Raw genomic sequence first — 25234 nt, forward strand, 5'->3', positions numbered from 1 at the left:
TGCGAGCTTTGTTACGTTTACATGCGAGTGTTGTTACGTTTACATGCGGGTGTTGTTACGTTTACATGCAAGAGTTGTTACGTTTACATGCGAGTGTTGTTACGTTTACATGCGGGTGTTGTTACGTTTACATGCAAGTGTTGTTACGTTTACATGCGAGTGTTGTTACGTTTACATGCGAGTGTTGTTACGTTTACATGCAGGTGTTGTTATGTTTACATGCGGGTGTTGTTACGTTTACATGCGAGTGTTGTTACGTTTACATGTGGGTGTTGTTACGTTTACATGCAAGTGTTGTTACGTTTACATGCGGGTGTTACGTTTTAATGCGAGCGTTGTTACGTTTATATGTGAGTGTTGTTATATCTACATGCGGGTGTTGTTACATTTACATGCGGGTGTTGTTACGTTTTTAAGCGAGTATTGTTACGTCTATATGCAAGTGTTGTTACGTTTATATGCAAGTGTTGTTACGTTTATTTGCGAGTGTTGTTGCGTTTATATGCGAGTGTTACGTTTATATGCAAGTGTTACGTTTATATGCGAGTGTTGTTACGTTTATTTGCGAGTGTTGTTTCGTTTATATGCAAGTGTTACGTTTACATGCGAGTGTTAAAATGTTTATATGCGAGTGTTTTTACGTTTAAATGCGAGTGTTATATTTATATGCGAGTGTTGTTACGTTTATATGCGAGTGTTGTTACGTTTGTATGCAAGCGTTGTTACATTTATATGCAAGTGTTATGTTTATATGCAAGTGTTGTGCTCCGTTTATATGTGAGTGTTACGTTTATATGCGAATGTTACGTTTATATGCAAGTGTTACGTTTATATGCAAGTGTTACGTTCATACGTGAGTGTTGTGTTACGTTTATTTGCGAGTGTTGTTACGTTTATATGCTAGTGTTACGTTTATATGTGAGTGTTACGTTTATATGCGAGTGTTGTGTTACGTTTATAAGCAAGTGTTGTGTTACGTTTATATGGGAGTGTTGTGTTACATTTATATATGAGTGTTTTTGCGTGTATATGCGAGTGTTGGGTTACATTTATATGAAAGTGTTGTTACGTTTATATGCGAGTGTTGCGTTACGTTTATATGCGAGTGTTGCGTTACGTTTATATGCGAGTGTTGTTACATTTATATGCAAGTGTTGTGTCACATTTATATGCAAGTGTTGTGTTACATTTATATGCCAGTGTTGCGTTCTGTTTATATGCAAGTGGTGTTACGTTTATATGCGAGTGTTATGTTTATATGCCAGTGTTGTGTTACGTTTATATGCGAGTGTTGTTATGTTTATATGAGAGTGTTATGTTCATATGCCAGTCTTGTGTTACGTTTATATGCGAGTGTTACGTTTATATGCGAGTGTTACGTTTATATGCAAATGTTACATTCATGCGTGAGTGTTGTGTTACGTTTATTTGCGAGTGTTGTTACGTTTATATGCTAGTGTTACGTTTATATGCGAGTGTTACGTTTATATTCGAGTGTTGTGTTACGTTTATAAGCGAGTATTGTGTTACGTTTATATGTGAGTGTTGTGTTACGTTTATATGGGAGTGTTGTGTTACATTTATATGGGAGTGTTTTTGCGCTTATATGCGAGTGTTGGGTTACATTTATATGAAAGTGTTGTTACGTTTATATGCGAGTGTTGCGTTGCGTTTATATGCGAGTGTTGTTACATTTATATGCAAGTGTTGTGTTACATTTATATGCAAGTGTTGTGTTACATTTCTATGCCAGTGTTGCGTTACGTTTATATGCAAGTGGTGTTACGTTTATATGCGAGTGTTATGTTTAGATGAGAGTGTTATGTTCATATGCCAGTCTTGTGTTACGTTTATATGCGAGTGTTGCGTTGCGTTTATATGCGAGTGTTGTTAAATTTGTATGCGAGTGTTGTGTTACGTTTATATGTGTTTCTTTACATCATTATATACCCTACTGGGAACCAATGTCTACTGAAGTGGAGGCTTGCTTGTGGTCTATTTATTTGCCATCACAAAATATCCTACAGCAGAGGTTCTTAACTTTTTCAACCTTGGGGCCCAACTTTTCCACTACAGAGGGGCCCGGGGCCCAACTCAAATATTAACACTTAATTAGTCATCTTACTCTTGATTTTATTCATATTCAATACGTATATGCAAGTTAATTACAGTTTACTACTTTGTCAAATGAAATGAAGCATATGTTCATCCCAAAGATGATTATCAAGGCTTAGGTCAGACTGATTATAAAATAAATACTCATCAAATATACTGCCAAAGAAGAAGCAACTGATAAAAAGTGCTGAAAAAGAAATGTACACAATGCTAAAATAAATAAATCCTAATTAAATTAATAATAAATAACAAAATAAATGATTCCTAACTAAACCGTCAATAAAATGAAAATGGAGCTCCACCACTTTAGTCAGAATTTTTGCACTTGAGAAACTTCTCTAAGACTTTAGCTCCAGACTTCTTCTGTTTGTTTGATATTGTTGTGTCCCTTCCACACTGACTGTTGTGTTGTTGTTGTGTCCCTTCTACACTGACTGTTGTGTTGTTGTTGTGTCACTTCCACACGGACTGTTGTGTTGTTGTTGTTGTGTCCCTTCCACACTGACTGTTGTGTTGTTGTTGTGTCCCTTCCACATTGACTGTTGTGTTGTTGTTGTGTCCCTTCCACACTGACTGTTGTGTTGTTGTTGTTGTGTCCCTTCCACACTGACTGTTGTGTTGTTGTTGTGTCCCTTCCACACTGACTGTTGTGTTGTTGTGTCCCTTCCACACTGACTGTTGTGTTGTCGTTGTTAGTGCGTCCCTTCCACACTGACAGTTGTGTTGTTGTTGTGTCCCTTCCACACTGACTGTTGTGTTGTTGTTGGGTCCCTTCCACACTGACTGTTGTGTTGTTGTTGTTGTGTCCCTTCCACACTGACTGTTGTGTTGTTGTTGTTGTGTCCCTTCCACACTAACTGTTGTGTTGTTGTTATGTCCTTTCCACACTGACTGTTGTGTTGTTGTTGTGTCCCTTCAACACTGACTGTTGTGTCCTTTCCACACTGACTGTTGTGTTGTTGTTATGTCCTTTCCACACTGACTGTTGTGTTGTTGTTGTGTCGCTTCCACACTGACTGTTGTGTTGTTGTCGTGTCCCTTCCACACTGACTGTTGTGTCCTTTCCACACTGACTGTTGTGTTGTTGTTGTTGTTGTGTCCCTTCCACACTGACTGTTGTGTTGTTGTTGTGTCCCTTCCACACTGACTGTTGTGTCCTTTCCACACTGACTGTTGTGTTGTTGTTGTTGTGTCCATTCCACACTGACTGTTGTGTTGTTGTTGTGTCCCTTCCACACTGACTGTTGTGTTGTTGCTGTGTCCCTTCCACACTGACTGTTGTGTTGTTGTTGTGTCCCTTCAACACTGACTGTTGTGTTGTTGTTGTGTCCATTCCACACGACTGTTGTGTTGTTGTTGTGTCCCATCCACACTGATTGTTGTATTGTTGTGTCCCTTACACACTGACTGTTGTGTTGTTGTTGTGTCCCTTCCACACTGACTGTTGTGTTGTTTTTGTTGTGCACTTCCACACTGATTGTGTTGTTGTTGTGCAATTCCACACTGACTGTTGTGTGGTTGTCGTGTCCCTTCCACACTGACTGTTGTGTTGTTGTTGTGCACTTCCACACTGACTGTTGTGTTGTTGTTGTGCACTTTCACACTGACTGTTGTGTTGTTGTGCACTTCCACACTGACTGTGTTGTTGTGTGTCTTGCAGTGAGTTTGTGTCGTGGCTGATGGAGAGTGGTGAGATCAGTAGAGCTGATGAAGGGGTCAACCTGGGACAAGCCCTGCTGGAGAACGGCATCATTCATCACGGTGAGACTTCCTTTTTACACCAATATTTTCCACACCAGCGTCATGAAAACCACAAGGATGAGAAAAACAAGACCTTTTCCCAGAACCGTTTGGTCTTTCCCTGGTCCACTTACCTGAATTATGCATCAGCCAATGAAAGGCCAGCAAGCGGTGAATAATTAATGAGCTCTGATTGGTGCACGTGAGTTGATGTCCAGGTGGAAAGTCCCTGCTGACATGTGGCCCCTCACCACCATGACACTTCTGTGGGTTGCAACTGAGGGCTTGTGGGTTCCGGCGGTGGTGGAGCGTCCAGCTGAGGAGCTCCACAATTGTTCAGGGCAACTTTCTGTAGAAGTCCAAATCTCTCCTGCCGCATACATTAAGAACTGAAGGCTGCTTTGTTACATTTGTACATGAAATATACCAACACCAATACAATGTAATATATATACATACAGTTTATATACATATATATATACTGTATATATATGTGTATTTATATATATATATATATATATATATATATATATATATATATATATATATATATATGTCTTAATAAGGTTATCCCAAAAATAGTGCTCGATACCGTAGTAGAGCGCAATATATGTATGTGTGGGGAAAAAAAAAAGTCTTGTGATTTTTTTCCCCCACACATACATATATATATATATATATATATATATATATATATATATATACATATATATATATATATATATATATATATATATATATAGACTTAGACTTAGGCTTCCTTTTTATTGTCATTCAAATTTGAACTTTACAGCACAGATAAGAACGAAATTTCGTTACATAAGCTCATGGTAGTGCAGGATAAAAAAGCAATAAGGTGCATATATAAATAATATATATATAAATATATGTATAAAATACATATATTTTATACATATATATATATAAGACCTCGATGAAGGACCCAGATTTCCCTCGCCCGGACGCGGGTCACCGGGGCCCCCCTCTGGAGCCAGGCCCGGAGGTGCGGCATGATGGCGAGCGCCTGGTGGCCGGGCCTGTCCCCATGGGGCCCGGCCGGGCACAGCCCGAAGAGGCAACGTGGGTCCCCCCTCCAATGGGCTCACCACCCATAGCAGGGGCCATAGAGGTCGGGTGCAGTGTGAGCTGGGCGGCAGCCGAGGGCAGGGCACTTGGCGGTCTGATCCTCGGCTACATAAGCTGGCTCTTGAGACGTGGTACGTCACTTCGCTGGGGGGGAAGGAGCCTGAGCTAGTGCGTGAGGTGGAGAAGTTCCGGCTAGATATAGTCGGACTCACTTCGACGCACAGCAAGGGCTCTGGAACCACTTCTCTTGAGAGGGACTGGACTCTCTTCCACTCTGGCGTTGCCGGCAGTGAGAGGCGACGGGCTGGGGTGGCAATTCTTGTTGCCCCTCGGCTCAAAGCCTGCACGTTGGAGTTCAACCCGGTGGACGAGAGGGTAGCTTCCCTCCGCCTTCGGGTGGGGGGACGGGTCCTGACTGTTGTTTGCGTTTACGCGCCAAACAGCAGCTCAGAGTACCCACCCTTTTTGGATTCACTCGAGGGAGTACTGGAGAGTGCTCCCCCGGGTGATTCCCTCGTTCTACTGGGGGACTTCAACGCTCATGTTGGCAGCGACAGTGAAACCTGGAGAGGTGTGATTGGGAAGAATGGCCGCCCGGATCTGAACCCGAGTGGTGTTCTGTTATTGGACTTTTGTGCTCGTCACAGATTGTCGATAACAAACACCATGTTCAAACATAAGGGTGTCCATATGTGCACTTGGCACCAGGACACCCTAGGCCGCAGTTCCATGATCGACTTTGTAGTTGTGTCATCGGATTTGCGGCCTCATGTTTTGGACACTCGGGTGAAGAGAGGGGCGGAGCTTTCTACCGATCACCACCTGGTGGTGAGTTGGCTGCGATGGTGGGGGAGGATGCCGGACAGACCTGGCAGGCCCAAACGCATTGTGAGGGTTTGCTGGGAACGCCTGGCAGAGTCTCCTGTCAGAGAGAGTTTCAATTCCCACCTCCGGAAGAACTTTGAACATGTCACGAGGGAGGTGCTGGACATTGAGTCCGAGTGGACAATGTTCCGTACCTCTATTGTCGAGGCTGCCGATTGGAGCTGTGGCCGCAAGGTAGTTGGTGCTTGTCGTGGCGGTAATCCTAAAACCCGTTGGTGGACGCCGGCGGTGAGGGATGTCGTCAGGCTGAAGAAGGAGTCCTATCGGGTTCTTTTGGCTCATGGGACTCCTGAGGCAGCAGACAGGTACCGACAGGCCAAGCGGTGTGCGGCTTCAGCGGTCGCGGAGGCAAAAACTCGGACATGGGAGGAGTTCGGGGAGGCCATGGAAAAAGACTTCCGGACGGCTTCGAAGCAATTCTGGACCACCATCCGCCGCCTCAGGAAGGGGAAGCAGTGCAGTGTCAACACCGTGTATGGTGGGGATGGTGCTCTGCTGACCTCGACTGCGGATGTTGTGGATCGGTGGGGGGAATACTTCCAAGACCTCCTCAATCCTACCAGCACGTCTTCCTATAAGGAAGCAGGGCCTGGGGAATCTGTGGTGGGCTCTCCTATTTCTGGGGCTGAGGTTGCCGAGGTAGTTAAAAAGCTCCTCGGTGGCAAGGCCCCGGGGGTGGATGAGATCCGCCCGGAGTTCCTTAAGGCTCTGGATGTTGTGGGGCTGTTGACAAGACTCTGCAACATCGCGTGGACATCGGGGGCAGTACCTCTGGATTGGCAGACCGGGGTGGTGGTTCCTCTCTTTAAGAAGGGGAACCGGAGGGTGTGTTCCAACTATCGTGGGATCACACTCCTCAGCCTTCCCGGTAAGGTCTATTCAGGTGTACTGGAGAGGAGGCTACGCCGGATAGTCGAACCTCGGATTCAGGAGGAACAGTGTGGTTTTCGTCCTGGTCGTGGAACTGTGGACCAGCTCTATACTCTCGGCAGGGTCCTTGAGGGTGCATAGGAGTTTGCCCAACCAGTCTACATGTGCTTTGTGGACTTGGAGAAGGCATTCGACCGTGTACCCCAGAAAGTCCTGTGGGGAGTGCTCAGAGAGTATGGGGTAACGGACTGTCTTATTGTGGCAGTTCGCTCCCTGTATAATCAGTGTCAGAGCTTGGTTCGCATTGCCGGCAGTAAGTCGGACACGTTTCCAGTGAGGGTTGGACTCCGCCAAGGCTGCCCTTTGTCACCGATTCTGTTCATAACCTTTATGGACAGAATTTCTAGGCGCAGTCAGGGCGTTGAGGGGATCTGGTTTGGTGGCTGCAGGATTAGGTCACTGCTATTTGCAGATGATGTGGTCCTGATGGCTTCCTCCGGTCAAGATCTTCAGCTCTCACTGGATCGGTTCGCAGCCGAGTGTGAAGCGACTGGGATGGGAATCAGCACCTCCAAGTCCGAGTCCATGGTTCTCTCCCGGAAAAGGGTGAAGTGCCATCTCCGGGTTGGGGAGGAGATCTTGCCCCAAGTGGAGGAGTTCAAGTACCTCGGAGTCTTGTTCACGAGTGGGGCAAGAGTGGATCGTGAGATCGACAGGCGGATCGGTGCCGCGTCTTCAGTAATGCGGACGCTGTATCGATCCGTTGTGGTGAAGAAGGAGCTGAGCCGGAAGGCAAAGCTCTCGATTTACCGGTCGATCTACGTTCCCATCCTCACCTATGGTCATGAGCTTTGGGTCATGACCGAAAGGACAAGATCACGGGTACAAGCGGCAGAAATGAGTTTCCTCCGCCGAGTGGCGGGGCTCTCCCTTAGAGATAGGGTGAGAAGCTCTGTCATTCGGGGGGAGCTCAAAGTAAAGCCGCTGCTCCTCCACATCGAGAGGAGCCAGATGAGGTGGTTCGGGCATCTGGTCAGGATGCCACCCGAACGCCTCCCTAGGAAGGTGTTTCGGGCACGTCCGACCGGTAGGAGGCCACGGGGAAGACCCAGGACACGCTGGGAAGACTATCTCTCCCGGCTGGCCTGGGAACGCCTCGGGATCCCCCGGGAGGAGCTGGACGAAGTGGCTGGGGAGAGGGAAGTCTGGGCTTCCCTGCTTAAGCTGCTGCCCCCGCGACCCGACCTCGGATAAGCGGAGGAAGATGGATGGATGGATGGATATATGTATAAAATAAATAAATAAATATAAATAAATAAATAGATTACTGTACAGATAAATATATTGCACTTTTTCCACATGCGTCCACGTTTATGGATGTATGTTATATTGTCTTTTTTTATTCCAGCGAGTTAATCCATTTTGGGGGGAGTTGAGGGGATAATTTAATTTAATATATATATATATATATATATATATATATATATACAGTAGTGTAGAGCAGTAGTCCCCAACCACCGGTCCGTGGCCCTGTACCGGTCCGCGGACCGATTGGTACCGGCATAGGTGGATTAATGAACGGGCCTACCGGGCCCAGGCCCAGGGGGCCAGAGGCCCCAAGGGGCCAGGCCAACTTGGCCCCGCGGCCGCGACGCATGCAAAACTACTTTTGCAAAAATAATAATCTTAGGCCCCAAGGGGCCAGGCCAACTTGGCCCCGCGGCCATGATCCATAGAGGGTCAGAGGCCCTAAGGGGCCAGGTCAACTTGGCCCCGCGGCCGTGACCCACAGAGGGCCAGAGGCCCCAAGGGGCCAGGCCAACATGGCCCCGCGGCCATGATCCATAGACGGTCAGAGGCCCCAAGGGGCCAGGTCAACTTGGCCCCGCGGCCACGACCCACAGAGGGTCATAGGCCCCAAAGGGCCAGGCCAACTTGGCCCCGCGGCTGCGACCCACAGAAGGCCAGAGGCCCTTGGGGCCAGGTCAACTTGGCCCCGCGGCCACGATCCATAGAGGGTAAGAGGCCCCAAGGGGTCAGGCCAACTTGGCCCCGCGGCCACGATCCATAGAGGGCCAGAGGCCCCGAGGGGTCATGCCAACTTGGCCCCGATCCATAGAGGGTCAGAGGCCCCAAGGGGCCAGGCCAACTTGGCCCCGCGGCCACGATCCACAGAGGGCCAGAGGCTCTCAATCATTATTATCAAAGCTAATTCTCAAATTGGATCACACAACCTCACTCACATATTCTTTATCAATTATTAAAGGTTGTTTCTGAATTTTGATCACAGAACTTAATGCAAATATTCTTGATTGATTGGCAAAGCTCATTCTCAAATTTTGATTACACAACCTTACTCTGACAAATTATCATTATCAAAAAGCTCTATCTCGAATTTGGATCACAGAATCTCACTCAAGTATTCTTAGCTGTGGCCCTCCCCCCATCGAGTCTTTCATTCTTTTAGAATCTCCTCATTTGGTACTTTGAACTCGTGAGTGACTGCTCAAAATTGGGTTTCCTTTCCCTCAGTTCAGACTCAGAGATAATTTGAAATCATTTCACAAGAAGTTTAACGCGCACACACACACACGACACACACACACTTGAGTTGAGCATTACTTGGAAATTCTTATATTTTCCATTTTGCTGTTATTATCAGCATCTTCCCATTTTGTCCTTTTCTTTCAAAAAAGTTTACAGTCTGACATTTGTCACTGCTGTCAGTTAATAACTTTTTGGTCTTTGACCCATTTTGTCATTTTCTCGATTCGATCGTCACTGACCACTCTCTCCTGTCTGGCAGACATCGTTGCTGCCATCATAGCCAGCAAGCTGCCTGCAGATAACAACATTTTGGTGTCCTTTGTGAAAATATTTAGAAAGTAGACAAAAGTACACAAAGTTGTACAACTATTATCTTTATGATCTTTTTTTTTGTTTGTTTGTTTCTCTGTTACTGTGTGTGGCCAATTAAGCGACTTTTGGCCATACCTGGCTGGTGACATTTAGCGACTTTCTGGTTGTTGTTAAAATTAATAATAGCAACAGTTCTCTTCATCTTAATGCAATTTATTGTGTCTGTCTCTCCACATTTTGCCATTAGGTACTTTGAGCTCTTGTTGGTCAGTCACTCTAAGGTACATTGTTGCTGCCATCATAGCTAGCAAGCTGCCTGCAGATAGCGACATTTTGGTGTCCTTTGAGAAATATTAAGAAAGAAGACAAAAGTACAAGACATTGTACGATTACTATCTTTTTAAAAATTATTTGTTTCACTGTCAGTGTGATTGAGCGACTTTACCGCTAGATTTCGCGTCTTTTGGCCATACCTGGCTAGCGACTGAAAACATCATTTAGCGACTTTTTGGTTGTGAAGATAAGTGGTAAAAGCAGATCTGCCTGTTGGTCTTCCCACATTTTGCCATTTGGTACTTTGCACTCTTGTTGGTCACTCCAAGGCATTTGTCCCTGCCTTCAGCTAGTCACTTGGCTCTTTTGGAATTTATTTCACTGTAATTGGCTCTCTCTTTCTCCTCAGTACAAATCAGTCTGTTCCCTTGCCATTCATCACTGACCACTTCGCTCTCCTGTCTGTCGACATTGTTGCTGCATGCAGATAGCTTGGGGTCCTTAGTGAAAATATCAGAAGAGAAAAGTACACAATTATCTTAATCATCTTTTTTTATTCACTGTCAGTCCTTCAGTGAGTCCCAGTGTGTTGGCGATTAAGCAACGTTGGCATTCGATTTAGAGACTTTTGGCCATACATGACTGGCGACTCAAAACATCATCTAGTGACTTTCGCTGTCTGAGTTTAGCATTGATTGGAAATCTGTTATCAGTTCTTATAGAAATCAGCTGATTTCTGCTTTTGACTGTTAATGCTAGATTGCTAGTTTTGAAAATTGCATCACACACACACACACACACACACACACACACACACACACACATAGTTGGTTAAGCTGTTGTGATAGGCAAAGAGCCAATGTGCACAGAAAGAAGGGAAATATGGATCATAAACGTCTAAGTGGAGGAGCTAGAAAAAAAATTCAGCAAGAAAAGAAAAAAAAGGAATCAGTTTTACTTGAGAGTGTTCCAAATATCTCCAGCTTCTTCAGTACAAAGACATCTGCTGAAAGCAATTCTATAAATGCTACTGCAAATTCAGCTAAGGTTAGCAATGCACCTGAGCTAGCATGTAGCTCCCAAGATCCTGAGACCACTACAAGTGTACGCACTGAACCAAATGCTTCGGATGCTAATGATTCAACCAACTCAGCAGTAGCCAGTTGCTCGGATGAATGTGAGGTCACTGCACCTCTGGACAGCATAGAAAATGAGTTGAATCTTTCTTCAACACCATCTACAGTGACAACTCTACCTAGTGATCCCGCTAAATGGGCTGATACCCTCACTGAGTCAATGAAGGAAGTTCTTATTCAAAGAGGTGCAAAATCATTTCACAACCGTCACAGCCATTATCCAGCTTCTGTGAGGAACAGTGGGCTAGGAGGCAAAACCCGATGCCTAAACAATGAACATTTTACTTCACACCTGCCCAATGGACAACGAGTACAAAGAGAGTGGATGATGTACTCTCCCTCTACTGGTAATGTTTACTGCTTTGCATGCAAACTGTTTTCCCCAAAAACGCATTCTTTTGTGACAGGCTATTGTGATTGGAAACACTCAGAAAGATTTGGTGAACATGAGCGAAGTGCTGAGCACATAACCTGCATGCAAGCAGTCTTGAACCGCGCCACAGGTGCCACAGTTGATGCAGACCTGTTCAAACAGTTTCAGGTAGAGAGCAGCTATTGGAGGCAGGTGTTACAAAGAGTTGTTGCAGTCATTAAATTCCTTGCAGAAAGGGGCCTTGCATTTAGGGGTAAAAATGAATCGTTAGGGTCTCCTCTCAATGGGAACTACCTTGGTATTCTGGAGGTCCTGTCTGAATTTGATCCCTTTCTAAAGGATCACATCAGAAAGTTTGGGCAGATGGGTCGAGGTAATACCTCATATCTGTCCTCCACCATTTGTGAGGAATTCATTGAATTGATGGGTGCAAAAACCAAACAGGCTATAGCAGATGAACTACAAGCAAGCAAATACTACTCTATCATTGTGGATTCAACCCCAGATTTATCTCATGTGGACCAATTGACATTCATATTCCGTTTTGTTAGCAAAGAGGGCAGTGTTGTTGAACGCTTTGTGGGTTTTGAGCCCATTACTAGCCATACAGGTGAAAGTTTGGCTAACTGTGTCATGTCTGTGTTGGAAAATCTAGGGTTAGAGCTGTCAAATTGCAGGGGGCAGGCTTATGATAATGCCAGCAACATGTCAGGGAGGTATAATGGGTTGCAGGCTCACTTAAAGAAAAGCAACCCATTAATACACTATATTCCATGTGCAGCTCACTCTTTGAATTTGGTGGGAGTCAACAGCATTGACAGATGTGGAAATGAAGTCTCTAAGTATTTTGACTTGATTCAGTCTATTTACAACTTCACAACTGCATCCACACACCGATGGGACAGGGTATTTGGCAATTCCAACATAGATCTCACACTTAAAGCTTTATCCAACACGCGTTGGAGTTGCCGTGCAGAATCTACCAAAGCACTGTGGCAGAACTACAGTAAAATAAGAGCAGCACTACAGGGTATTTCCACTGATGACACAGAGAAACGAGACACACAAACTGAAGCTGACAGTCTAGTGCGGAAGCTGGATTCACTTGAGATGGCCTTCATGGCAGGCTTTTGGGACACTGTTCTGTCCAGATTTCAGGCCACAAGTCTGCAACTTCAAAAAGCAGACATGGACCTTGGTACAGCAGTTAGATTGCTGGAATCTCTGCGCACCTTTGTTCTCTCCCAAAGAGATCTATTTGATCATTTTGAGCAGAAAGCCTTAAACATGTTGGGTGGCACCCCATCTTACAGGGCTGAACGGACGAAGAAACGTAAAAAGTTTGCTGATGAATCAGCATCCCCAGATGTTGTGCTTGAGGGAAGGCAACTGTTTCAAATAGAGACATTTATTGCCTCTATTGATCAACTGAGTTCAAGCCTTAATCACCGTCTGGAGGCCTACAAACATCTGAACAATTTGTTCAGTGTCCTTTTCTCTTTGGATACAGAGTCCAATGCTTCAGTCCTTCACAAGGCCAAGATTCTCACTGAATCATACTCATCTGACCTCAATGAAAGTCTTGGACAGGAGCTTATACAGTTCAAATCTTTTATACAGCTCAACAACACTGATGAGGAGAGGACCCCTTCAGGACTGCTCAAAACAATAATACATTTTGGACTACAGCCTACGTTTCCTAATACATACATTGCGCTACAGATTTTTCTCACTCTACCGGTCAGTAACTGTGAGGGAGAACGCTCATTCTCTCTTTTGTCAAGAGTCAAAAATGAGCTGCGCACAAGAATGACTCAGAAAAGATTAAATGCGTTATCTCTAATGGCAATTGAGAGTGAGCTGACAAGAGAGTTGGACTTCAATGATGTGGTGGATGATTTTGCGAAATTGAAAGCACGAAAGAAACCCCTTGCTTAAAGGTGCACTGTGTAAGATTTTTAGGTTGTTATTTCCAGAATTCACCCATTCACTAATGTTAGGCTACCTGTTTTCATGAATACTTACCACCACCATAAAATTCTAAGTATCCATTATGACTGGGAGAATTGCACTTTCGCCATTTCTGGGAACTGTCTGTCACCTGGATTCTGAAGATAGGATTGACTTTAGGCAGAAGCTTGGTGCTTTCTCTGGCAAACTGAACCTCAAGCTTCATTCTCTGCAGCTTTGCATTCTTGTTCAGACTTTCATCGACAAGGAACTTTTCAACTTCCCCACTATCGTGAAGGGGCCACCAAAAGATTTCAGTGTGTCCAGCATGTCTAGTCTCTTCTTCTCCTGTCTTTGAGCCATCTCTTGTTTCTCGTCAGCCCAACTCTCGAATTTTGCCTTCATGAGTTTACTCCAGTTGAGTTCAACCTCTCTTTTTGCTTGTGCTGCTGCCTTGAAACCTCTGAAGCTCCTGGCTCTTCTGTAAAATTATTGACCTATTGACTGCGTTCAGTGTGCCCAACTTCTTCAGTCTGTAGTCCACCTTGCCACATTGTCTCTCCATCCCAATGTTGTGCACAGGGGTGCCATCAATGTTACTAGCCTGTTCACTGACAGGGTCCATTGGGAAGGTCTCCTCATCCATCCCATAGTCCATCCTCTGCCTGGCCAGGACAGTCTTCAGATGGGGCAGCATGAGATCTGTCAGCTGCTTCACTTCATCCAAGTATTCGGCAGCCACGTCTGACACTGAGTTCAGGACATGTCCAGTGCCTGTCCAGCCACTATAGCATTCTTGCTGTCTACATCCAGATCCACAATGAAACTCTGTAGCACTTGCTCCATCTTCATATCGGCCTCCGCCAACCGCATCACTTTATTCATGGCACTGCTGAAGCCCAGTGTAGTGTGGGTGCCACAAAAGATCTGCCCTGCTGGTTTTTCCAAGTTGTTCATCTCTGCCAACAGCTTTGAAAAGCCTTTGTTGTGCTCTGTGCTGTCAGTCATATGTGCATCTACAAGTTTATAAACTATTTCGAACCCCATATCCACTTGCATTTCTATGTCCTCAGTGGTCTCTCGGTGAATGGGTAAGACAGGCAGAGGAAATGGGCTATCTTGACCTGCATGCAGCCCTTGTACCATGAACTGGCCTACACCTTTCTTTGTGGTGCTCTCCGATGCATGTGTTATCATTTTACCTTTCTCCTTCTCCTCCTCAAGCTTTCCCACAAAATAGATACAGACTTTGAGCCTCAATTTGCTGCACAGCTGCCGTTATGCCAAAGTGTTTTCCTAAGATATTATTTTATTTTTAATGATAGAAGGGAGGAAAAGGGGGCAAAAATCATGTCCAATTTAGTTTTTTGGGTGGGGTGGGGGGTTTATTTCATGATAGGTACCAACTTCCAATACCTAATATCTCTCAAATGACCCAATGCACCATCACTGAAGTGGGCGTAATCATTTTCCAAAATTTTTATTTTTAGGCCATTTATCCCCTCCCCCTACCTGTGTCTGTGTGAAACCTGTGCTTGTCTGTGTGGTATACCTAATAGTGTGTGTGCAGTATGTGCACTCTTCTGTACAGTACAGTGTGCATGTCTGTTCACAGTATACAGTATTTCTTGCATAGTGCGTGCGTGTGTGTGCGCGTGCACAAACCTGTGCTTGTCTGTGTGGTATACCTAATAGTGTGTGTGCAGTATGTGCACTCTTCTGTACAGTACAGTGTGCATGTCTGTTCACAGTATACAGTATTTCTTGCATAGTGCGTGCGTGTGTGTGCGCGTGCACGCGCGGGGTTGAGGGGCCAAGACCATGTCAGGCCCAGGTGGCCAAAATTTCTTAATCCGCCCCTGGGCCACACAAGAAAAAATAAATAAAATAAAATAATTAAATAACTTTTTTTTTAATTTTTATTTTTTATTGAATCAACATAAAAAACACAATATATACATTATATATCAATATAGATCAATACAGTCTGCAGGGATACAGTCCGTAAGCACACATGATTGTATTTTGCAGCCGAATGCCTCAGTGTCATATAAGTCGGTACTAGACATGTGCTATTTGTTAGCATGCCATTTTTAAAAAATCTAATTTTACATGCGTGCGCTATATAGTCCTATGAGTTGGTACTACACACATGCTAACTTTTTATTTTACCTAATTTTACATGCGTACGCTTCATAGTCCTACAATTCGGTACTAGACACATGCTAACTGTTAGCATGCTATTTTTCTTTTTTTATATAATTTTGCACGCATACGCTTCATAGTTCTATAAGCTGGTATTAGACACATGCTAACTGTTTGCATGATATTTTTTTTTTTAATATAATTTTGCATGCATACGCTTCATAGTTCTATAAGCTGGTACTAGACACATGCTAACTGTTAGCATAAAAAAAAAAATTTTAATATAATTTTTGCATGCATACGCTTCATAGTCCTATAAGCTGGTACTTGACACATGCTAACTGTTAGCAAGTAACGTTGGCATTTAAGTTCGGCTTGCGCATTTCTGCATCCACACGCAATTTCTGGTGTGGACTGGGCGCCCTCTACAGGTTTTATACCTTTTAGGACTGGTCTCGGTCTGCTTGTGCGATGCACACCAGGGACCAAGTTCTTCATTATTTTCCTTCAAACCCTACCTCGGGAAGAACTTTTTCCACGCTCCCCCAGAATCGAAATACCAAGGCAGAAGTGCGCTAGAAGTAACAAACGTGTCCGCATCATTCAACCTAGTGCGTCGTATCGAAAATGGAAAATCCCTAGTTTTAACTGAACCAAACATGACGAGTGTGAACGCAGCCCAGATGCTGTCGTGCATACCACGTTCCCCGCCGTCATCAAACGCACCGCCACCTACTGTACGCCATCGCTATCGTTTTAGCTAACTTTGCCTACTTTTTCATGCATTCCTTTGTGTTTATGGGGAAAATAAGTGTTTGTTGTGGTGTCTTGTCTCCGTCTTGTCCAAATAGTTCAGCGCTGGGTTCTCTTGATGTGCTTTTTGAAGGAATACAAGCGCCTGGAGGGTGTTAGTGGAAATTGCTAGCTGTCTGCTAAAGTAAGAGTTGGAGTGGTGGATTTATGGCCGCTGTGTTTTCCCTGAAGAATAGTCATGATAAGATGTCTTCCAAAACCCACAAATTTACGTTCCATGTCCTCATTTTTCATTTGTTTTTATGTACGTTAACTCAGGGGTGTCCAAACCTTGTTCACTTAGGGCCAAACACATGCGGGGTCCATTTTCATATTTGCCATTTTCATAACCAATACAATACATCTTTTGTCCCTTTACAGTTTGGTCCTGCAAGGGTCTCATTCATAGAATGTTCAAAATAAGTCATATATTGTTATTTTTGTATTTTTTTCATTCAAAGTTTACGTTTTTAGATTTACAAAATGATCACTTTGGGGGAATTTCAGGACGTTTTAAAAGGATGGAGAAACGTGTCTTTGTTTTTAAACTGTTTTTACTGCAACATTTTATTTTGGACCTGTTTTTGCTGACCTCTTGGCCAGGTCACTCATGCAGAAGAGATTTTAATCCAAGTTTTTACCTGTAAAAAAAACAAAAGGTCTATTTGTCGGTATAAAGTTTTAATTATTGTATGTCATTTTTGTCAAAGAAAACCTGTTTTTTAATGGCAAACACAGAACATTTGCAATATTTTCCCCTTAAAAAATATTTCAAAGAGTAATATTTAATGTGAAGTAATTGGAAACTTAAATATGTCAATAATTCATAACAACATTGATTTTGATTCATTATTATTTTTTGGACAATGACCGTTTAAGAAAAAAAACACAAACATTTTTGGGGATTCAATAGGACCCCACTCATAAAAGTGTTAAGTATAAAAAAAGTTAACTTTTTACACTTAAATCCCAAAATCAACTTCAGATTTATCCGTCGGTTATAAGTTTTTATTTTATTTTTTTTTTATTATTTGTTTAATGCTTGTTTTTTTACTTTTATGGCAAACAGACAAAATATGCAAAAATAAAATTAAAATATTTCAAAGTGTAATATTTGATGTGAAGTAATTTGAGCCTTAAATATGTCAATCATTCATAACATTAGTTTTGATTCATTATTATTTTTTGGGCAAAGACAGTTAAAAATTTTTTTAAAAACACAACATTTTTGGGGAATCCAAAAGGATTTTTCAACACTTAAATATTTAGATCAACTTTAGATCTATTCGTCGATTATAATTTTGTTTTTTTAATTGATTTTATATTTATTTATTTGTTTCATGTTCTTTTTGTTATTTTTACGGCAAACACACAAATATGCAATACTTTCCCCTTAAAAATAATTAAAAGTGTAATATTTAATATGAAGTAATTTGAGCCTTAGATATGTAAATAATTCATAACATTGATTCATTATAATTTTTTGGGCAATGACCTTTAAAAAAAAACAAAAAAACAACAACATTTTTGGGAATCCAAAAGGACCCCACTCATAAAAGTGTTAAGTAATAAAAAATTAAAAAATACTTTTTACACTTAAATCTATAGATCAACTTCAGATCTATTAGTCGATTATACATTTTCATTTATTTATTTTTTTTAATGTTTTTTTGTTTTTATTTATTTGTTTCATTTGTTTTATTTTTAAGGCAAACACACAAAAATTAAATATTATCCCCTTAAAAAATTATTCAAAGTGTGATATGTAATGTGAAGTAATTTGAGCCTTAAATATATCAATTCAACTCATAACCACATTGATTTTGATTCATTATTATTTTTTGGGCCATGACAATTAAAAAAAATGTTGTTGTTTTTTAAAAACACAAACATTTTGGGGGATCCAAAAGGCCGTTACACATAAAAGTGTTAAGTGTTAAAAATAAAAAAAAGTTTTTACACTTAAATCTCGAGATCAACTTCAGATGTAAACATCGATTATAAGTTTTCATAATATTTTTAATGTTTTTTTTAATTTGTTTCAAGTAAGTATAATTCATAACATTTTGATTCATTATTATTTTTTGGGCAATGACAGTTGAAAAAAAAAAAAAACTAACATTTTGGGCAATCCAAAAGGACCCCACTCATAAAAGTGTTAAAAAATAAAAAATAAACTTTCAGCACTTAAATCTATGTCAACTTCAGATCTATTATTCGAATATAGGTTTAAAAAAAAAGTATATACATACATATATATATATATATATATATATATATATATATATATATATATATATATATATATATATGTATATATATGTATATTTTTGTTTCATATTATTTTTGTTATTTTTATAGCAAACACACAAATATGCAAAATGTTCCCCTTAAAAATATAAAAGTGTAATATTTAATATGAAGTAATTCGAGCCTTAATAATTCATAACATTGATTTGGATTAATCATTGTTTTTTGGGCAATGAGAGTTGAAAAACAAAACAAAAACAAAACAAAAAATTTGGGAATCCTAAAGGACCCCACTCATAAAGGTGTTAAGTAATAATAAAAAATAAAAAACTTTCATTTCACTTAAATTGATTTTTTATTTTTTTATTTGTTTCATGTTATTTTTGTTATTTTTACGGCAAACACACAAATATGCAATATTTTCCACTTAAAAATAGTTAAACGTGTAATATTTAATATGATCTAATTCGAGCCTTAAATATGTCAATAATTCATAACATTGATTTTGATTCTTTATTATTTTTTGGGCATTGACAGTTAAAAAAACACAAAAATTTTTGGGAATCCAAAACCCCACTCATAAAAGTGTTAAGTAGTTAAAAAAAAAAGTTTACTTTTTACACTTAAATCTCCGGATCAACTTCAGATCTAGTCGGTTATACATTTTAATTTTTTTTTTTTTAGGTTTTCTTATTTTTATTTATTTGTTTCATGCTAATTTTTTTATTTTTATGGCAAACACACAAAAAAAGGGACAAGCGGTAGAAAATGGATGGATGGACACACACAAAATGCAATATTATCCCCTTAAAAATATTTAAAAGTGTAATATTTAATGTGAAGTAATTTGAGCCTTAAATATATCACTAATTCATAACAACATTGATTTTGATTCATCAGTAATTTTTGGGCCATGACAGTTTAAAAAAAACAAAAAGAAAACATAAAATTACCGTACTGGGGGATCCAAAAGGCCTTTACTCATACAAGTGTTAAGTGATTTAAAAAAAAGAGTTAACTTTTTACACTTAAATCTCTAGATCAACTTCAGATGTAACCATCGATTGTAAGTTTTTATAAACATTTTTTATGTTTTTTTAATTTGTTTCGTTCTGTTTTTATTTTTATGGCAAACACACAAAAAAATGCAATATTATCCCCTTAAAAAATAAATCAAAGTGGAATATTTGAGCCTTGAATATGTCAATAATTCATAAGATTGATTTGGATTCTCCCTCTCTAGTGTCGGACAAGCACCAGTTCAAGAACGAGCAGGTCATGTACCGCTTCCGCTACGATGACGGCACCTACAAGGCCCGCAGCGAGATGGAGGACATCATGTCCAAGGTTGGTGGTCTAGGTCATTATTTCAAGTATGCTGGACAAAATCAAACATCCCATGTTTGCACTTCAACATATCCGAAAAAGAGTAGGAAGAAGCAAAGCTTGATTTTTTTTTTGAAGGCTCCCGGCAACAATTGGATGTGATTTGGCAACATGGTCCTAAAAAGAGTGGACTGAAGCGTCTTGTTTATGTAACGTTCAGCCAGGCTTGTTTGTGCCTTTCAGGGCGTGCGCCTCTACTGCCGCCTTCACAGCCTCCACTCGCCCGTCATCAAGTGAGTACTGCCTGCCAACAATCAGGTCACACAGAGGGGAGGAGGAGAGTGGCGAATCAAGCGCTCCTTTAACCCTCTGACAATATTAGTGTACAGGTTTTTATAACAAATACATCTGTTATGTGAAGCAAGCATTACATTGGCATTATTCTTTGTTTGTGCCAAAACATTTATGTTTACAACTAGAGATGTCCGATAATATCGGACTGCTGATATTATCGGCCGATAAATGCTTTAAAATGTAATATCGTAAATTATCGGTATCAGTTTCAAAAAGTAAAATTTATGACTTCTTAAAACGCCACTGTGTACACGGACGTAGAGAGAAGTATAGAGCCCCAATAAACCTTAAAGACACTGGCTTTGCATGCTGGCCCAGTCACATAATATCTATGGCTTTTCACACACACAAGTGAATGCAAAGCATTCTTGGTCAACATCCATAAAGGTCACACTGAGGGTGGCTGTATAAACAACTTTAACACTGTTACAAATATGCGCCACACTGTGAACCCACACCAAACAAGAATGACAAACACATTTTGGGAGAACATCCGCACTGTAACACAATATAAACACAACAGAACAAATACCCAGAACCCCTTGCAGCACTAACTCTTCCAGGACGCTACAATATACACCCCCCGCTACCCCCCCCCCCCCCCCAACCCCGCCCACCTCAACCTTCTCATGCTCTCTCAGGGAGAGCATGTCCCAAATTCCAAGCTGCTGTTTTGAGGCATGTTAAAAAAAATAATGCACTTTGTGACTTCAATAATAAATATGGCAGTGCCATGTTGGCATTTTTTTCCATAACTTGAGTTTAGTTTTTTTTAACCTTGTTACATTGTTTAATGCATCCAGCGGAGCATCACAACAAAATTAGGCATAATAATGTATTAATTCCACGACTATATGTATCGGTATCGGTTAATATCGGTATGGGTAATTAAGAGTTGGACAGTATCGGAATATCAGATATCGGCAAAAAAGCCATTATCGAACATCTCTATTTACAACCTTTGGACCATAATCAGGTCTGGATTTTATTACTATTTTTACACATATTGTAACATTTTTAACCTTGACATTTTTTTTCTGAGGTAGAATTTTGTTTCTTTGGTAGCAACCCTAGTTTTACCAATGCTTAAAGAACTAGCTGTCAAAATGTAAACAACTACCATTTAAAATGTAAACAACCAGCTGTCAAAATGTAAACAACCAGCATTTAAAATGTAAACAACTAGCTGTCAAAATGTAAACAACTAGCATTTAAAATATAAACAACTAGCATTTAAAATGTAAACACTTAGTATTCAAAATGTAAACAATAAGCTGTCAAAATGTTAACCTTTTGTATTTAAAATGTAAACAACTAGCATTAAAAATGTAAACAACTAGCATTAAAAATGTAAACAACTGCCATTCAAAATGTAAAAAATGAGCTGTCAAAATGTAAACATTTGTATTTAAAATGTAAACAACTAGCATTCAAAATGTAAACACCTATCAATTAGAATGTAAAGAACTAGCATTCAAAATATAAACAATGAGCTGTCAAAATGTAAACAGCTTGCATTAAAAATGTAAACACCTAGTATTCAAAATGTAAACGAATATCATTCAAAATGTAAACAATGAACTGTCAAAATATAGACAACTCACAATTAAAATGTAAACAACTAGCATTCAAAATGTAAACAACTAGCATTCAAAATGTCATCAATTAATATTTCAAATTTAAACAACTAGTATCAAAAATGTAAACAACTAGCATTTAAAATGTAAACAACTAGCATTTAAAATGTAAACAACTAGCATTCAAATTGTAATCAATTTACATTTAAAATATAAGCAACTATCATTCCAAATGTAGTCAATTTGCGTTTAAAATTTATGAGATGTCAAAATGTAAACAACTAGCATTGAAAATGTAAACACCTAGCATTCAAAATGTAAACGACTATCATTCAAAATGTAAACAACTAGCTGTCAAAATGTAAACAACTATCATTCCAAATGTAATCAATTAGCGTTTCAAATTTAAACAATTTGTATAACAAATATAAACACCTAGTATTGAAAATGTAAACGACTAGCATTCAAAATGTAAACAACTAGCATTCAAAATGTAAACAACTAGCATTCAAAATATAAACACTGAGCTGTCAAAATGTAAACAGCTCGCATTAAAAATGTAAACACGTAGTATTCAAAATGTAAACGAATATCATTCAAAATGTAAACAATGAACTGTCAAAATATAGACAACTCACAATTAAAATGTAAACAACTAGCATTCAAAATGTAAACAACTAGCATTCAAAATGTCATCAAATAATATTTCAAATGTAAACAACTAGTATCAAAAATGTAAACAACTAGCATTTAAAATGTAAACAACTAGCATTTAAAATGTAAACAACTAGCATTCAAATTGTAATCAATTTACATTTAAAATATAAGCAACTATCATTCCAAATGTAGTCAATTTGCGTTTAAAATTTATGAGATGTCAAAATGTAAACAACTAGCATTGAAAATGTAAACACCTAGCATTCAAAATGTAAACGACTATCATTCAAAATGTAAACAACTAGCTGTCAAAATGTAAACAACTATCATTCCAAATGTAATCAATTAGCGTTTCAAATTTAAACAATTTGTATAACAAATATAAACACCTAGTATTGAAAATGTAAACGACTAGCATTCAAAATGTAAACAACTAGCATTCAAAATGTAAACAACTAGCATTCAAAATATAAACACTGAGCTGTCAAAATGTAAACAGCTCGCATTAAAAATGTAAACACGTAGTATTCAAAATGTAAACGAATATCATTCAAAATGTAAACAATGAACTGTCAAAATATAGACAACTCACAATTAAAATGTAAACAACTAGCATTCAAAATGTAAACAACTAGCATTCAAAATGTCATCAAATAATATTTCAAATGTAAACAACTAGTATCAAAAATGTAAACAACTAGCATTTAAAATGTAAACAACTAGCATTCAAAATGTAAACAACTAGCATTCAAAATGTAATCAATTAACATTTAAAATATAGACAACTATCAATCCAAATGTAATCAATTAGCGTTTAAAATTTATGAGCTGTCAAAATGTAAACATAGCATTGAAAATGTAAACACCTAGCATTCAAAATGTAAACACCTAGCATTCAAAATGTAAACGACTATCATTCAAAATGTAAACAACTAGCTGTCAAAATGTAAACAACTATCATTCCAAATGTAATCAATTAGCGTTTAAAATTTAAACAATTTGTATTAAAAATGTAAACACCTAGTATTGAAAATGTAAACGACTAGCATTCAAAATGTAAACGACTAGCATTCAAAATGTAAACAACTAGCATTCAAAATGTAAACAACTAGCATTCAAAATGTAATCAATTAACATTTAAAATGTAAACAACTAGTATTAAAAATGTAAACAACTAGCATTCAAAATGTAAACACCTAGCATTCAAAATGTAAACAATGACCTGTCAAAATGTAAACAACTAGCATTTAAAATGTAAACACCTAGCATACAAAATGTAAACGACTATCATTCAAAATGTAAACAACTAGCTGTCAAAATATAAACAACTCGCATTTAAAATGTAAACAACTAGCATTCAAAATGTAAACAACTATCATTCCAAATGTAATCAGTTAGCGTTTAAAATTTAAACAATTTGTATTAAAAATGTCAACACCTAGTATTGAAAATGTAAACGACTAGCATTATAAATTTAAACGTCTAGCAGTCAAAATGTAAACAACTATTATTCAAAATGTAAATGGTTAGCAGTCCAAATGTAAACAACTATCATTTAAAATATAAACAACTCGAAATCAAATTGTGAACGACTATCATTCAAAATGTAAACAACTATCATTCAAAATGTAAACAACTCGCAGTCAAAATGTAAACCAGTAGCATTTAAACTGAATGACTAGCATTCAAAGTGTGAACGACTAGCATTGAAAATGTAACTGACCAGTAGTCAAAATGTAAACACCTTTTACATTACGTCAATGTAAACTAATAATTATTCAAAATGTAAACAACTAGCAGTCAAAATTTAAACAACTATCATTGAAATAGTAAACAGCTAGTATTCAAAATGTAAATAAATAGTATTCAAAATGTAAATTGGCGGTCAAAAATAACAATTAGCAGTCCAAATGTTTTTTTATTTAAATAGTGAGAATAGTAAAAAAAAAAAAAAAATCTGTTTATTTTGTTACTACTAACAGAAATGTCTTCATGTTTCTGTTTCCTGAATGTATTTTCTGACATGCTTCTGTTGCTCCTTTAGGGACCGAGACCATCATTTGAAAACGTTTAAATCTGTGGTGCCTGCTTGCAAACTCATTGACTGGCTCCTCTCACAGGTACTAACTAACATTGTATAATATTGTAATATGTATATATAATTTTTTATTAATGCCATTATTTTCTTATATTTTTACTGTATTATATTTATTATACAACTTTTAAATATTCACTTTATTTATATTATATTTGTATTACATATTTAATTCAGTATATTATGTTTTAATTACTTAATTTTATTTTTTAATCCATGTATTAATATTTTATTTATCATCAATTCTATCTATTTTTATTGTTTTTACTGTGTTTTATATACTTTTAATGTATTATGTTTATTACATACATTTTCAAACAAAATAATATGATTACAATAACATAAAAAAATAGTAGCCGATCTTCTCCATATGTGAAATAAATTAGTTTATATTTTTTTTTAACATTGAAACTAATCTTTGTAATAAAGTGATATTAATTCAAGTAAATCACATGATATGTTTGAATCATTAACTTATTAGCGTGTTTACTGTTTGTACTCCAGCATTATTATTATTATTAATTTCACATCCTCATCTACATATTTATAATATTCACCCGCATGCGGCTGAGTGCCCCACACACACGCACGCACACACACGCACCCACGCACACCTGGATGCGCAGCAGACAACGCTGCTGGGCTTCGTGTGTGTGTGTGTGTGTGTGTGTGTGTGTGTGTGTGCGTGTGTGTGTGTGTGTGTGTGTGCGTGTGTGTGTGTGGGTGTGTGTGTCAATCAGCGTTGATGCTG

General features: G+C 39.1%; 1 protein-coding gene across 2 annotated transcripts in view; it reads left to right on the top strand.

Moving 5' to 3' along the window:
* The window catches only part of prex1 (phosphatidylinositol-3,4,5-trisphosphate-dependent Rac exchange factor 1), a 245354-nt gene that overhangs the window by 129434 nt on the left and 90686 nt on the right, over positions 1 to 25234 (top strand). For both annotated transcript variants that reach the window (XM_061985632.2, XM_061985633.2), the window contains exons 11-14: positions 3776 to 3876; positions 19718 to 19821; positions 20044 to 20093; positions 24433 to 24508. In XM_061985632.2, coding sequence (XP_061841616.1) covers positions 3776 to 3876; positions 19718 to 19821; positions 20044 to 20093; positions 24433 to 24508 — 331 coding nt within the window. The remainder of the gene's footprint in view (positions 1 to 3775; positions 3877 to 19717; positions 19822 to 20043; positions 20094 to 24432; positions 24509 to 25234) is intronic.

The sequence above is a fragment of the Nerophis lumbriciformis genome, linkage group LG23, assembly GCF_033978685.3.
Source record: "Nerophis lumbriciformis linkage group LG23, RoL_Nlum_v2.1, whole genome shotgun sequence".
NCBI lineage: Eukaryota > Metazoa > Chordata > Actinopteri > Syngnathiformes > Syngnathidae > Nerophis > Nerophis lumbriciformis.